Source organism: Elephas maximus, chromosome 4 (assembly GCF_024166365.1).
Source record: "Elephas maximus indicus isolate mEleMax1 chromosome 4, mEleMax1 primary haplotype, whole genome shotgun sequence".
NCBI classification, from domain to species: Eukaryota; Metazoa; Chordata; class Mammalia; order Proboscidea; family Elephantidae; genus Elephas; species Elephas maximus.
This window is the reverse complement of record NC_064822.1, coordinates 86,519,434-86,536,281: the sequence shown is the minus strand read 5'-3', so window position 1 is coordinate 86,536,281 and position 16,848 is coordinate 86,519,434. Positions and strand designations below refer to the sequence as shown.

At 36.7% G+C, this 16,848-nt stretch overlaps 1 protein-coding gene and 1 pseudogene across 1 annotated transcript in view; both read right to left on the bottom strand.

Annotated features, from left to right (window-relative positions):
- MRPS35 (mitochondrial ribosomal protein S35) overlaps positions 1 to 16,848 on the bottom strand; it is a 61,437-nt gene that overhangs the window by 9,452 nt on the left and 35,137 nt on the right. The window contains exons 6-7 of the mRNA XM_049882714.1: positions 11,872 to 11,981; positions 10,405 to 10,474 (exon numbers count right to left, since the gene is read on the bottom strand). Of these exons, the coding sequence (XP_049738671.1) occupies positions 10,405 to 10,474; positions 11,872 to 11,981 (180 nt within the window). The remainder of the gene's footprint in view (positions 1 to 10,404; positions 10,475 to 11,871; positions 11,982 to 16,848) is intronic.
- Positions 3,112 to 10,392, bottom strand: LOC126075272 (MKI67 FHA domain-interacting nucleolar phosphoprotein-like; annotated as a pseudogene).

Here is a 16,848-nt window from a genome sequence, read left to right as displayed (position 1 = left end):
GAATGCTTATACAGATAGACCCCAATTAATGATGTATGAGAGTTATGATGAATCACACAACTGTCTTGTTTTTTTTGTTTTTTCATCTTATCGTTAGCAATATGTATGTATGTATTAAAACATATCTGTAAGTTTATATGTAGTTTCCAACCTCCAAAGACAAGGATCATATTTATAAAAACCCTAATAAAAGGCAATAAAAATGAAGACCAACAAAAAAAAAAAAAAGAGGTATTCAACTTACATCAGAAATGGCTTATGATGGAGTCAATGGAAAAGAACCCTAACATAAGTCGGGGACTACCTGTATACCAGACACTGTACTAGATGAGGGAAATACAAAGATGAATGAAATGCATGGTCCTTCATCTAAGTGATCTCACAGTCTAATGCGGTTAGGCAGACATGTATACAATAGGAGTAAAATATGTAATGCTAACTGCAGGAAAGGAGGGGGAGAGGATGGGGAGAACATATCTAAGAGAGGTTACACTTGAGGTGTATTAAAAAAAAAAAGGACTCATGTAAATTTACAAGACTGATCAATTTGAAAAAAGAATCATAACCAAAGAGAAGAGCATATGCAAAGTTATGAAAAAACACAGTATGTTCATTATAGCTAAGGTATAGGGTAAACCAAAACCAAAAACCAAACCCACTGCCGTCGAGTTGATTCCAACTCACAGCAACCCTACAGGACAGAGAACTGTCCCATGGGGTTTCCAAGGAGCAGCTGGTGGATTTGAACTGCCAACCTTTTGGTTTGCAGCTGAGCTCTTAACCAGTGAGCCACCAGGGCTCCGAGCTATAGGGAACATAACCTATATTTTCTGAGTAGCTGCTACTGAGGTGGTATATTGCTGGCAATGACTTGCTAACAGTTTGGATCTTATCCTAGGTAATGGGGAACCACTGAAGGATTTTATGAAGAAATATTGACAATTTTAGAACAATTACTCTCATAGCAATATGGAAGAAGGACGAGACAGAGAAATCAACTAGATGGCTATTACAGTTACTCCAGTCAAAGATCATAAAGAACTAAAGGAGGATTGTAGCAGTGGGGATGGAGACGAGGAGATAGTTTTAATGGATATCTAAAAGCTAAAACTGAAAAGACCTGATGAATCAGATATGAGGGGAGAGGGAAGGAAATGGTATGCCTCTTAGGTTCCTGACTCAAGCCACTGAGTGGGAAAGAACATAAGCTTTTCTTAAAGGTTTTTAAAATAAATGGTAGACTCCTCAGTGTGAGTAGTAAAATGAGGATTTGCATGAAGCCAAAGAGACGTGAGAAGTGCTGCCTGCATCACCATCCCCATTCCATCAAGGATTCCGAACAGCCGCCTAATGCCTCCTACCTCAATTCTAAAACCGTACGCATGTATGACAGACAAATCCCTCCATATTCTTGCCCCTCTCATTCTAGTTCCCACCTCATACCCTTAGCTTTGGCACTAAATACATGTACAAAAACTGTCTTAAAAGAGATGTGCCAACCTTTAAATCAGTTTCCTTATTAACAATACTCAAAGGCTGAGGAAATTATTCACAATCAGGGGTCAGCATCAGGATCACCTGTGGACCCTTTAAAGCTCTCCACGCCTGGGTCTCACAGCTAGAGATTCCGATTCAGTAAGGTCCTAGCATCTGCAGACTTAAAACACTTCACAGGTAAGTCTGATGCAACTCCCAGCTGAAAACAGGTTATGGAGGTAGATGAATTTTCAATTAGTCAATTGTTAAATTTGAGAAGACAATAACTTTAGCAGCTAAAACTCCAGAATTGATTTCATTTTATTTTTATTCCATAATATTTTATAATGGAAGTCAAAGTTAAACAAAACTAAGTAATACGACACCTTGGATAAAATATGAATCCTTGAATCTGCAGTTCTGGTCTGAGTTCTACTAAAAAATTCTGTGACCTTGGGCAAGTACTTGCCTTCTCCTTTAAGCCTTAATTTCTTCACATATACAATGAAGAGTTGTAATGATTCCTTTTATTCCGGACCTTCAAAGTCTGCACTAATTTAAAATGGATGGCCAAAATAAATGCTTTTGTGTTCAAAAAAAAAAGACGTACTATTTTAAAGCACTTTTAAAAAAGGGAACAATCCCTATTTTTTTTGGCACCTTCTATGTTCATCCAACACGATCATGTGAATCAGCACAGAGATGAGGCTCAGACACATGGACACTCAGAGCAACAACACAGATCCACTTTTAGAACAAAAGACAGATGTGCTACCTGTCTGAAATCAAGTAAAAAGTAGCACTGAGTCTCCTTTTACTGGTGCTGGTCTACCATGAATTCTCACACCAATCATGGAAGTTCAATTAATGTGCTTAATTAGTTGTTTATTTTTAAATGAGTACGGACAGGGAGGAGGGTAAATGAGTACAGGTGACCCCCCCCCCCCCCCCCGCTTTTTGAAAGTTCAATTTATGCCACTTCGCTTTTAGGAAAGACCTACATTAGTACCTGTTCTCGCTAACCAAAAGAAATCGGAAGAGGCGTTTCCCTTTTACAAAAAAGGCTAAAACTGGAAATAGTATTTAGCATTTGTTTTGCAGTGAGCTGTTAAAGAGGCAACGTGCACCCTGGGCAGCAAGAGTCACACGTTGCCAAGCTCTTTCTCCGGGAGCTACAGTCAGCATTTACTTTATATAGGCTGTGTATTTATCACATCATTCCTGCTTTTACTACATGTTAGTGTTATTTAAAGTTTTATGTGTTATTTGGTATGATTTGGTACATGGCTTTTTGGGTCCTGGAAGGCTCAAAAAATTCTCCCATATAAATTAATGGTAATTGCTTCTTCATTTTACGCCATTTTAGCTTACTAAAGGTTTCATAGGAACCCTGTACTTTTGGAGAGGAGGGGGAACCTGTTATTATTAACAGGTAATATTAATAAGCTTACGCGTAAAAGTGTCAAATAAAAATAAGCACTTGAAGTAAAAGAGATACATTTTGCTAGTAGTCTGTATTTTTCTAGAGTACAGATTCCATTAACATTGTCAAATATAAATTTACATCATAAAATAAATCCACAGAAGCAAACATTTGTGGAGAACTTACAAAGTAATGTAGAATGAAAACGCCTTTCTTTTAAATATTTGAAAAAGAAACGTGATCTACACTTAATTCAAATCATACATCAATAAAAATTAAGTATCTCAAACAGCCAGACAGATATTTCTTAAAACTGAGCATGCTTTTTTTTTTTTTTCCCCCAACTACCAACTGCTTTTATTTGAACAAATGTTTTTCTTCCAAAAATTGGGCCAATGTCTGCGTATCACTGCACTTTAAAGAATCAGCTCTAATAACAAAATACGTCCAGAATCACTGTCTGCTTTTTCGTCGTCGTCTTTTTTTCCCTGAACGGGTAGATGTTTGAGTCTCTTGGGTTTCTTCTTTTACACCAGCCACAGGCTGTTTGAAAATGATTTCGTTATCTTCCTCATCATCATTTATTTCAGCCACTTCACATTTTCGCCTCTCCAAAAATGTTGATATACAAACTGGTGTGGAGCCCTGGCTATTTGTAGAGTTCTGAAGATCTGTGTTTGAAACATTTCCTTTTTTCTTCTTTGGTAAAATCAATGCTGGAAAATTACACACTATTCCTTTTTTAGCTAACTCTTTCCTAAGTAATTTTTCTTTGTTTTTAAATCGCTTCTCCATCCGTATCTTCTGTGTAAGTGACCGTTTCTTATTGTACCGTTTTACTGCTGGATATGATGGCTTTGAAAATGGAACATCCCAGTCTTTGAAAACTTTTTCATGTACCTTTTCAGGTGGCATAAAATCACCTTTTTACTTCTGGACAATTTGAGTCTTGTAACAGTGCCAAACTGGGAGAAATATGCCTTAAGCTGGGGTTCAAAAAGGCCTCGAGGTATGTGGCCCACATAGACTACTCCAGAAGTAAGTTTTTCTTGCTGGGTCGTGCGCCGGCGGGCCTGCGCCACCTGCTTCTGAAACTTGGCCTGCTCCTATGGGTTCAGCGACAGGAGTGGCTTAGCAGGGCCGGCAAAATCCGCCATGTCCAACACACCCCAGCGCAAACGCTCCATGCGGAGCTCCCTGGGCATGCTTTTTTATTAACCATTCTATTAATAAATTATTAATAATCTATATCACTAAGCTAATTATTGCTAACATCTAACAAGTGTGCTACATTTGATATTACAGATCTGTTGATCTGTCACCTTGCCTTTGAATATACATATAGGATTGAAAACCTACTTCAAAAGTTTATTTATGGAAATCCAAAAAGGAATAAACCATGTTTCAATAGCTGTTATTAAACATTTAGGGTTCTTACCTAGCACTGGGCTAGAGGCTGTGAAGTACAAAAACAGTAAGATCAGATTCCTGCTAATGAGGACCTCCCAATTAGTTAGGAGGACTTGGAACAATTAGCAACTAAGACAACTGGCCAGAGTCAAGTAACCTAATAACCAATACAGAACATAAAATAGGATGATATAACTTGCCCCTATGCAAAACACAAGACTCAAAGTGGGTATTAATCAAAACCATGAAAGATATGTAAGAAATGAATGAGTAGAGAAGAATAAATAAACAGGAAGTTATACAATCCTTATAACATTTATTACTAAGCCAACTTGTTTCTACTAGATTGTTATTCAGAAGAATAGACTATGTTTTCTCCCTTATTATATTAGCCTCTATATCCAACAACATCCTGTAAATAACAGGCAATCAGTAAGCGTTTGCCATTTCTACTGAAAGCATGGTTTAAAATCAAGAAAGGTGTGCATCTGGGTTGCATTCTCTCACTATACTTATTCAACCTGTATGCTGAACAAATAGTCTGAAACACTGACTATATGAAGACGAATGTGGCATCAGGATTGGAGGAAGACTCATTAACAACCTGCAATTTGCAGATGACACAACCTTGCTTGCTGGAAGTGAAGAGGACTTGAAGCACTTGCTGATGAAGATCAAAGACTACAGTCTTCATTATGGATTACACCCCCACGTAAAGAAAACAAAAATCCTCACAACTGGACCAATGAACAACATTGTGATAAATGGAGAAAAGACTGAAGTTGTCAAGGGTTTCATTTTACTTGGATCCACAAGCAATCAATGCCCATGGAAACAGCAGTAAGGAAATCCAGCGACGTATTGCATTGGGCAGATCTGCTTCAAAAGACCTCTTTAAAGTGTTAAAAAGCAAAGTTGTCACTTTGAGGACTAAGGTGCGCCTGACTCAATCCATGGTATTATCAATCGCTTCATATGCATGTGAAAGCTGGACAATGAGTAAGGAAGACCAAAGAAGAACTGATGCCTTTGAATTACGGTGTTGGCAAAGAGTATTGAATATACCATGGACTGCCTGAAGAACAAACAAGTCTGTCTTGGAAGAAATACAGCCAGAATGCTCCTTGTGAGTAAGGACGGTGATACTTCATCTCACTACTTTAGACACGTTATCAGGAGGGTCCAGTCCCTGGAGAAGGATATCATGTTTGATAAAGCAGAGGGTCAGCAAAAAAGGGGAAGACCCTCAAAGAGATGGATTGACACAGTGGCTGTTAACACTGGGCTCAAACATAACAATGATTATGAGGACAGAGCAGGACCAGAAGTGTTTCGTTCCATCGTACATAGGGTTGCTACGAGTTGAAACTGACTCAATGGCATCTAACAACAAAAATAAATGAAAGCACACTTGACATCTGATTCTTTTATATATAGTAAAACAGTGGAAGAGGTGCCTTTTCAAGCAACTAATGAAATGCTACATCAGCTCAATGCTGCCCCGTTGATACAAATCCACACTCTGTAAATTAGCTATAAAAATGTGCTTTACAATCTACCTCTTACATATTTTTCCAGTCTAATCTCTTTAGTTCTATGCCCTGGCCACACCAAATTTCTGCTTGTTTTCTAAATCTGCAAAGTCTAGAAAGTCATTCTGTATCACAAACTCCTGATCATCTTCCAAAACCTGTCTCCACTTTTGTGAAGCTTCCAGGGAGAATTTGTCCTTGTTGGTGCCTCCCACAGCACTAAGCCCAGACCTCCATTATCTAATTCAACGGACTATTAAAACCATCAGCCTAAGGGCAGAAGCTCATTTGTTTGGATAACCCTATCAATAACTAACACAGTAACTCATACACAAGAGCTAAACTGTTGTTGAATGCAAGAAAGAGTAACCAACAAATATTGTTCAAATGTTCTCTAACCTGGAAGTGTGTGTGCGTGTATGCGCATGCATGATCACAACCAACTCAGAGACTAGACAGATTAAATAGTGACTTACGGCTCTACAGAAGGATTCTTCATTTTTATGTAAAATGTTTGCAATAAAATCCTCTTTAAAAATGATCTCTTTGGTTGAGTGTAAATTTCTCAAACTTAGAAAATTTTATTACATTACTTTTCAGGACAATTTTACTACAAAACTAGATATATTTTTGTCGGGCAATAAGACTATCATGAAATCCAAATAAGACAGTCAAAAACTGCAAATATTACAAAAGCAATCATTTAGTATCAAAATCATCTAAGAACCTTTGCCATTTGACTTCAGATCTCTACATTTCCTAAAGCAAACACCTTTTCTTTCTACCAGTGTCTATGTTTCAATCGAAAGGTTACCACATAATGAAAGCTAAAATTTGAAAAGTTTTGATATTATCAGTTACGTTAGAGTATGAGTAGGGGACATATTCTAAAAATTCAAATACTGCAGAGAGCAGATTTTATTTATTTGAATAAACTGAAAATTAAATGCAAGCTGTATATGGAAATTGGAAATAAACTGGAAATTCTAAGACAGATCTTTCTTCATGTTAGTATTAACAACATTAATAGCCACCATTTACTGAGAATCTACTATTTGCCAGAAACTTTACATAACTCTCCCTAATTCATCCAAGAACACTTAGACGAAAACTAAGCCTCAGTGGCTAAATGGTTCACCCAAAGCCACACAGGTAGCAACAGAACTGGGATTCAAATCCAGGTCTGTATGGCTCCAAAAGTTAAAAAATAATTTACTTTTATGCTAACAATGTGTAATACTGAAATATTAAAATCTAATTTTTGCAAGTCTCTTTGCTTCTTTAAACTGCTAAAGGAGAACTAGTCTATGTGTACATCTTTATGTTATCATCTTCCTAGCGCCGCCTGAAGTCTATGTTTTGTGGTCTACTTTGATACTTTTATAGTCAAATTGTTTTGAATGGCATACAACAAGAGACCTTCCCTACACTAAAAAAGAAAACAAAACAAAAAACCAGTTGCCGTTGAGTTGATTCCAACTCAAGGCTACCCTATGTGTGTCAGAGTAGAACTGCTCCACAGTTTTCAGTGCTTGCCTTTTTGGAAGTAGCTCACCAGGCCTTCCTTCCAAGGCACCTCTGGGTGGACTCAAACCTCCAACCTTTTGGTTAGCATTAACCATTTACACCACTCAAGTCTAGATGAACACTTTTTCAGAGAGGTCTCAGTACTATGTGCTATATAAAACTGCCAACTACTTTTCTCCCAACACTCCTTAGAGGTGATCTCCATGGAAAGGTTAAAAAGCTAAGAGCAGCACACATTTGAGTATTAAATACTCTAAATCTAGACTGAAAAAAAAAAAAAGCAATGACCTCCTAGTTCAATGCATAGTGCCTTAGGTCTTATAAGCTTATCCAAGGCCCACCTATTGGTCACTATTTGCTTGGAACAACAGAAGAGGAAGGAAAGTCAGGAATAGGAGGAGGAAATGCAATGTGCGGCTAATTGCTTCCATGAACAACTGCCTCCTTTGCCATGAGACCAGAACTGGATGGTACCCAGCTACAATTATTGAACATCTGATCAAAGATTCCACAGAAGAATACTGATCAACGGGGGTAAATGCAGAAGAGAATTTCAAAGTCTCATGGACTCCAGACTTCCTGAAGCCATGAAGGTTGGATAACCCCCTGAAACTACTGCCCTGAGATAATCTTTAAATCTTAAACCAAAAATATCCCCTGAAATCTTCTTAAAACCAAACAATAGTTTAGCTTAACTAGTAAAAAATGTCTGCCTTGAGCGTTATGCTTTTTTAAGAACTACGTACATGGGATCAAAGTAACAACAGCAACTCAAAAGATTAGACAGGAACCTTAGGGCGTAGTGAATTCATGTTAATGGAGGAGGAACAACTCAGAAAAGGGGGGTGAGAATGGTTATACAACTTGAAGAATATAATCAATGTCACTAAATGATACATGTAGAAATTGCTGAGTATATTCTCAACAACAAAAAAATAAATAACATTTTAAAAAAGCAATGGATTAAAGAGCTTCGCTAAATATGTGATTAAATATCAGGTGGTAACATAAATTTCAAGTATGAATTCCATGCTGGTAAAAGAATAAAGATTTTCAATTCAATAAAAATTCTGTTCCAGCAGCTCTACAAAATTTCATGGCTCATCTGCATTCTCTTCAAACTTCTTCACGGATGGCATTTGTTTAGAAAGGATTAAGAGCCAGGTTTAATATAGGAATTCTTTAATTATATCTGTTCAGGACAGTAGTATGTGGCTACTTATTCTGGCATCAAAGTAACTAACAATAAAGATCAAAAGCAAGATTTCTTTCATAAATCCAGAATACAAGCTTGTTAGGATTCTGTCATCGAACCACACAAAGAATTCAGTAAGTCAACTTTCACTGAATTTATTTGTATCTGTCTTTTCCTTTGGGGCAAATTCATTTTACAGGCTTCTGGCAAAATAAGGGACTCAAACTGGTTGGCTTTTATTATTTGGTATTAACTCTTTAAGAGGCAGCCATAGAGCTGCAGTTGATTCAGCTATATTGCTGGTTCAAAAGAGAATTTAATTACTTTAAGCCAAAGGCATTTCTAAAATCAAGTGACAGGAAAGAGAGATTAACTACTATTATGATGATGCTCTTGAAGCCAGGAAGGAGAAAATCCAGCTATTTATGACAATGAGAAACTTCAAAAGAAGAGCTACCAGCTACTTTTTGTTCGATACTAACCTTGCAAAAAAGTTTTATTTTCTTTCCCTTTCCACTCATCCTGCTTGTGTTACAACTGTTTTATTATTAATGTCAGTGACATGCTGAATGGTTTAGAGATTAGCTACATGTATTCACAAAATTGCAATATCTCAGGGATGGAAGGAGATTCCAAAAACCAACTCATGTAACTGCTTATGTTCCTTTACCATATCCTCCCTAAGTGGCCAATGGATGTAGCACTTTGTACCTATCAAATAGCCCACTCTATCTTTGGATGCCTCTGTTAGAAGGTTCCTACTCAGTAAACTGAAGTCTCTCTCACTATTGCTTCCAAATTTATTATATCCCTAAGGGTCATGAAAAAACAAATCTAATTCCTCTTCCTACATGAAGTCCTTTGAATACCTAAAGATAGAAGTCCTGACCCCTTCTCTAGCTATCTCTATTCCTTCAAACGCTCCTACTATGAAACACTATTAAGTCCTCTGTCTGTGCTGAGCATAAACCAAAGAAACCAAATCTACTGCCGTTGGGTTGATTCTGACTCATAGTGACCTTATAGGACAGAGTACAACTGCCTGCCCCATAGGGTTTCCAAGGAACAGCTGGTGGATTTGAACGACCAACCTTTTTGGTTAGCAGCCAAGCTCTTCACCACTATGCCACCAGGGCTACATACTGAGCATGCTAGCCCCCAAAATAAGTAAATTTATATACATGCCTAAAGTTACCTTAACTTTTAAAAATAATTTTTAAAACTTTGAGTTACCTAAAAATATTAGCTATCAACTTCAAATCAGATGAGCTGATGCTCAAGCATGGCAAAATTTTCTTTATGTGTGTACTTGTACTAAACTCCAAAAATTCAGTCAGACATAACACTGTTTTTAATACTATTAAAAAATTATATTGCCCTCACTTGCCCCTAATGTAGAACAGTCACGCCAAAGGCTAGGTGTTGACTAAATTTTAAACAAACACTTAAAATACCTTTCTACAAAGTTTTTGGGCTTTGTTCTGTAGTTTATTTAGCTAACAGGATGAATTCTAAATTCTCAAGTTATACAGCAATGATTACTCTTCCATTACTGTGACAACTTCCAGCCAAAGTCAAACAACAACAAAAAAACAATCTTCAAAACTGAATTATCCAGCCCAAGTCAAAAACTCTGAATTTTAATTTTAAAAAGACATTTTAATCATCCGATTGTTGTAAGGTCCTAGACGGCACGCATTATCTATCTCAAGATCTTCGCTTTTAACGCCAGCTTAGCTTGTTTAGTAGATCATAAAACACTCAACTGAGTACTTGCCACACAGACTGCTGTAAAAAGTTAACATCACTAACAAAATTATTAAACATTCACACACACTTACCCAAGATTCATGATATAAAACTGTTAGTAGATACATCGCATAATCATAATTCTGTCTCTTTAAAGGGCACCTTTAAAAGAGAGAGAAAGTAAAAACTTTAAACATTCAATATAGAGAATAATTTGCAAAATATACAATATAAAAAACATAGAGGATAACTTATAATCAGGTATTCCCTGTCTGCTTGAGCAAAATTCAATTCTTAGAAGAAGAGTCTATGTAATTCATTACTTGAAGATACTGAATACCAGTATTATTTCCATCTACAGCTACACAATATTGTACTGTTGCTGCTGTATTTAAAATGGAAGTAATAACCTAACACTAGATAAAACTTCTACATAAATATGATATGGCATATTAAACTTTTAGGTTAACTAATACAGAAAAGGAAACGATTACTTCTAATTTCTTTAATTATACAAATAAAGCCTTCACATGACAAATGACTTTACCAGTACTATGGTATTATAATAAAGCTTCTGTTTATTTAATAGTCTTCTACTCTAAAAAACTGTTACCATAAAAGTATATATTCATATTGATTCTTAGAAACTTAAAAAAAGGCAACATTATCTGACATTGACAGAATTTGAAACAAGAACATTTTAAAGGTATTTTTTAAGTTGTACAAACATCTTATATTTTCTAAAGACACTAAAATATTAATAAAAAATTTTTTTTTATTAATAACATATTTCAAATCTATTTCTTTCCATATGGTAATAATTCAAAACCATGGTCCCCAACCTTTTTCTGTTTCCATACTGTTGTCACTCTATGTGTCATGCTACTTCTTCCCACCATTAAAGATCATAATTAAAATCTAAGTGATTCTGACACCCTCAAAGGCTTTGAAACTGGGAGGGAGGAGGCAAAGAGGAGACAAAGGTATCTGCCCAATTCTTCCTTCTCTAAAGGCAAGTCTTTATATTGTGACATAATTTAGAAATAAACTATAATTCTAGAAATAAAATAACCATTTAGTAAAACAGCCTTTCTTTGCTCTGTAAGATAAATTTAATACTGCTTTAAAAAATTTCTACCCTGGCTCTGAAATTCTGCTTATTTACAAAAGTGTTTTTAATAATTTTAATTTTGAACTACAAAATTTTTATATATTTTGGCTTTGTAAAAAACTGTTTAAGAATTAATCATTAGCAAATCATCCTTTGTCTTCTTCTAATATCTTCCCTGAGTTTTACATAGAGATATATTAAAATCAAGATTAAACATAACAATAATTTCGCTAGGCAAGCCTCTTCATGTACATAAAGACCTCAGCAGCATCAGGCTAGTGTCAGGATGATATTAAAAATAGGAATTATACAAGTTCTCTGATCTAATAAGTTGATACAAGGAGAGGCTACTCCTATCTCCAATGTAATTTCTTAAAAGGGGATTACCAGGGCATTGGAGGACAATAAAACCACATGTGGCCAATCTGTTGAACCTTTCTTTCTTTACCTATCTGTTTTGATGGTAAGCACATCTGTGGTCTTGCAGTATCGCTCTCCTACAAGTTTAATAAGTTTCTTCTTCGCGTGATCATCTAAATTCAGACTGGAAAGTTTAACCTTAAAAATAAAAAAAAAAGAAATTTGAAAAAATTACTTTATGTACTTTGTTTAGTGAAAAAGATGGCAGCAATATTATTTATATTAACATTGAAACAGTAAAAGGGAATCTTTTAACAATAAAATCTAAAAACAACTTAAAAATTTACCATTTAGAAAAGTTAAGTGTTCTAGCTTTTTATGTAACAAGTAGATGAGGAAAAAAAAAGCAGTGACAAAGCTAATCCTTACTGTAGTAACTGCTTTAAAATTCATGTTCACATAACATTTTAATGTTCAAAAAATACATAATGTTCACGCCATAAACTCAAAAATACATTAAAAACAAGTTGTGTGGTACACTCACGCCACCTGCTAGCACTCCAAGGCACTGCAAAACTGTTGTCTCCAACCTAAACTAATACTATGACTTTGAAGTTGAGTGGCACTGAGTGTCATTCCTTTTCCAAAATTCAAAAGAATTCTCAAACTTTTGTTTTCACGTTGCTATATTCCAATATTCCAAAGAATCAATACTGTACTACTAACATTATCTCCAAAATAAACCATAGGAAGTCATGGTTGTGTGTGTGTCTTCGAATGCCCGTATTTTAACATGAAAGGTGCTACATGAATTGAGAAGTGTTCAAATATGTGAAATACTTTCTCTATGTGCAAGTATGGTACAGTTAAAGAACTCTGGTGCTACGCATAAGAATTGGGTTTATTTCTAAATTTGCCATGTATCAGCTATCTGACCTTACACAAATCATTTTCCCTCCCCAAGACTCAGTTTCCTCATTTATAAAGTAAAAAGGAGCACTTGATTCACAGGATTTTTGTCAGGAATAAATGAGTCTACATATAAGGCAACTCTAAAATCCTAAACAAATATGAGCTGTTTTTAATTTTGATCTGCTTTTTGACTGTGAAAAACATGATAAATAAAAAATTATACGATCATCTCTACTGATGTAGAAAAGGCATTTGATAAAATCCTACACCCTTTCCAGATACAAACTCTCAGCAAAAAAAGAATAGAAGGGAAATTCCGCAACATAATTAAGGGCATCTCCGCAAATCCTAGGCGCTCCTTGGAAACTCTACGGGGCAGTTCTACTTTGTCCTACAGGGTTGCTATGAGTCGGAATCAACTCGATGGCACTGGGTCTGGGTTTTATGCAAACCCAACACCAACATTACACTCAATGGAGAAACATAGGAATGAGACAAGGATGTCCGTTATCTCCACTTTTATTCAATATTGTACTGGGAGTCCTAGCCAGAGCAATAAGAAAAGGAAGAGAAATAAAAGGTTTCCAAATCAGCAAAGAAAAAGTAAAACTATCTCTATTTGCAGATGACATAATCTTATACACAGAAAATCCCAAAGATTCCACAAGAAAATCCAGTAGAAGAATTCAGCAACATTACAAGGTATAAGATCAACACACAAAAATCTGTTGCATTTCTTTACACTAACAAAGAGAATTTCAAATAGGAAATCAAGAAAACTATACCACTTAGATTCCACTGGCAAGAGACTAGGAAAACTAGATGGTGCTGGGCTACCACCAATGACCACACTGACAGGGAACACAAAAGACAGTCCCTGATGGAGCAGGAAAGAAGTGTGGTACAGAACGCAAATTCAGGAAGGCGGGGCCAAGATGGCGGAAGAGCCAGACGTCTCCGGTGATCCCTCTTACAACAAAGACCCAAAAAAACAAATGACGTGATTATATTTATGACAAGCTAGGAGCCCTGAACATCTAAGGCAAAGTCAGAAAACAGACTGAGCAGCAGAGGGAGGGAGAGACAATTTAGAAGGGGAGAGGAGTTGCCGGACCTGAATCACCGGGATCCCTCAGGCACCATTCCCAGAGCAGCTGCAAAGGGCTGGTAGTAGCACTGGGCTGCAGTTTCCTCAGGAAGAAGCAGCCAAACACACAGCCTACTCACACCTCCGGAACCAGAGAAGAACAGTGCTCTTGGCAAAACCTAAGTACTTGCATACATTTTTCTGCACCCCCGCCCCTAAACCAGCTACAGAGGCTGTTGATTTCACTGGGCCTGAGATAGGCCATGTTGAGCGCCTGGAGCCACCCTCCTGGCCTTGGAGAAGGAATAAATTCGCAATTGGGGGAAAAGATAATTTGACAGCTCCACTAACCTGGGGAGCTCCAGACAGAAGAAGCTCCTGTCCAGGCACAAATGATCCATGGACTTTGAATACCTTTCCCCCACTGCATGGATCTGTGTGGACCTACTTCATCAGAATAGGCCCTTGTTGGCAGACTGCAACTGTTTCAGCTGTGTGGTGGAGAGGTGGGTGTTGGATGATTGATACCATTTTGCCTATTAAACAGGGTCCTCACCTATTCAGAGCGTGACCCCCTGCAGCAACCAGATACCTGTACCTACACCAATCACCCTGTCCCTCTAAGACTGTAGGACAGAGCCTGTACCACAGACTTGATGACCAGCTACCTGGACACCTGAGCTGAATCCATACAAGAAAAGTGAAAAATTAAATAAGTTGCAAGAATCCATACAGAGACAGCAATCAGAAATTCAGAAGATTAACAATACAATTACAGAATTAGACAACTCAACAGAAAGTTAGAGGAGCAGAATTGAGCAAGTGAAAAGCAGAACTGGTGAGCCTGAAGACAAAGTACTTGGTACCAATATATTTGAAGAAAAATCAAATAAAAAAATTTAAAAAAATGAAGAAACCTTAAGAATCGTGTGGGACTCTATCAAGAGAAATAACCTACGAGTGATTGCAGTACCAGAACGGGAAGGGGAAACAGAAAATACAGAGAGAATTGCTGAAGATTTGTTGGCAGAAAACCTCCCTCTTACACTGAAAGATGAGACAGTATCTATCCAAGATGCTCATCGAACTCCACATAAGGGAGACTTTAAAAGAAAGTCACCAAGACATATTATAATCAAACTTGCCAAAACCAAAGATAAAGAGAGAATTTTAAGAGTAGCTAGGGATAAATGAAAAGTCACCTACATAGGAGAGTCAATAAGACATGGGCAGAAACCATGCAGGCAAGAAGGCAATGGGATGACTTACATAAAGCACTGAAGGAAAAAGACTGTGAGCCAAGAATCATATCCAGCAAAACTGTCTCTCAAATATGAAGGTGAAATTAGGACATTTCCAGATAAAAAGAAGCTTAGAGAATTTGTAAAAACCAAACCAAAACTACAAGATATACTAAAGGGAGTTCTTTGCTTAGAAAATCAACAATACCAGGTATTGACCCAAGACTATAACACTGGACAGAGCAATCAGAGGTCAACCCAGACAGGGAAATCACAAAAATAAATCATGTTAAAAAAATGCTCAAAACAAGGAAACAGCGACGTTACTATGTAAAAGAAAACAACATTAAAACAAGAATGAGGGATTAAGAAATGTAGTCATAGATCTTTCAAATGGAGAGGAAGACAAGGCGATATAAAGAAATAAAAGGTTTAAACTTAGAAAAATGGGGTAAATATTAGGGTAATCACAAAGGAAACTAACTATCCTACTCAACAAAATAAAACACAAGAGAAAAACAGAGACTCAGCAGAAACAAAATCAACAACAACAAATAAGAAAAGAAGACAATATATAAACTACTCAGCACAAAAAATTAAGTGGGGAAAAAGAAACTGTGAACAACACAAGAAAAAAGACATCAAAATGACAGCATTAAATTCATACCTATCCATAATTACGCTGAATGTAAATGGACTAAATGCACCAATAAAGACACAGAGAGTGGCAGAATGGATTAAAAAACATGATCTGTCTATATGCTGCCTACAAGAGACACACCTTAGACTTAGAGAAACAAACAAACTAAAACTCAAAGGATGCAAAAAAATTTATCAAGCAAACAACAATCAAAAAAGAGCAGGAGTGGCAATATTAATTTATGACAAAACAGACTTTAAAGTTAAATCCACCACAAACGATAAGTAAAGGACACTATATAATGATTAAAGGGACAATATACCAGGAGGATATAACCATATTAAATATTGCACCCAATGACAGGGCTGCAAGATACATAAAACAAACTCTAACAGCATTGAAAAGTGAGATAGACAGCTCCACAATTATAGTAGGAGACTTCAACACACCACTTTCGGTGAAGGACAGGACACCCAGAAAGATGCTCAATAAAGACACAGAAGATCTAAATGCCACAACCAACCAACTTGACCTCATAGACATATACAGAACACTCCACCCAACAGCAGCCAAGTATACTTTCTTTTCTAGTGCACATGGAACATTCTCTAGAATAGACCACATATTAGGTCATAAAGCAAGCCTCAGCAGAATCCAAAACACTGAAATATTACAAAGCATCTTCTCTGACCATAAGGCCACAAAAGTAGAAATCAATGACAGAAAAAGCAGGGAAAAGAAATCAAACACTTGGAAACTAAATAATACCCTGCTCAAAAAAGACTGGGTTATAGAAGGCATTAAGAATGGAACAAAGAAATTCATAGAATCCAATGAGAATGAAAACACTTCCTTTCCGAACCTTTGTGATGCAGCAAAAGCAGTGCACGGAGTCAATTTATATCAATGAATGCACACATACAAAAAGAAAGGGCCAAAATCAAAATATTATCCCTATAACTTGAACAAATAGAAAGAGAGCAACAAAAGAAACCCACAGGAGGCGGAGCCAAGATGGCAGACGAGGCAGACGCTACCTCGGATCCCTCTTACAACAAAGACACGGAAAAACAAGTGAATCGATCACATACGTAACAATCTACGACCCCTGAACAACAAACACAGATTTAGAGACAGAGAACGAACTAATACGGGGAAGCAGCGATTGTTTCCAGAGCCTGGAGC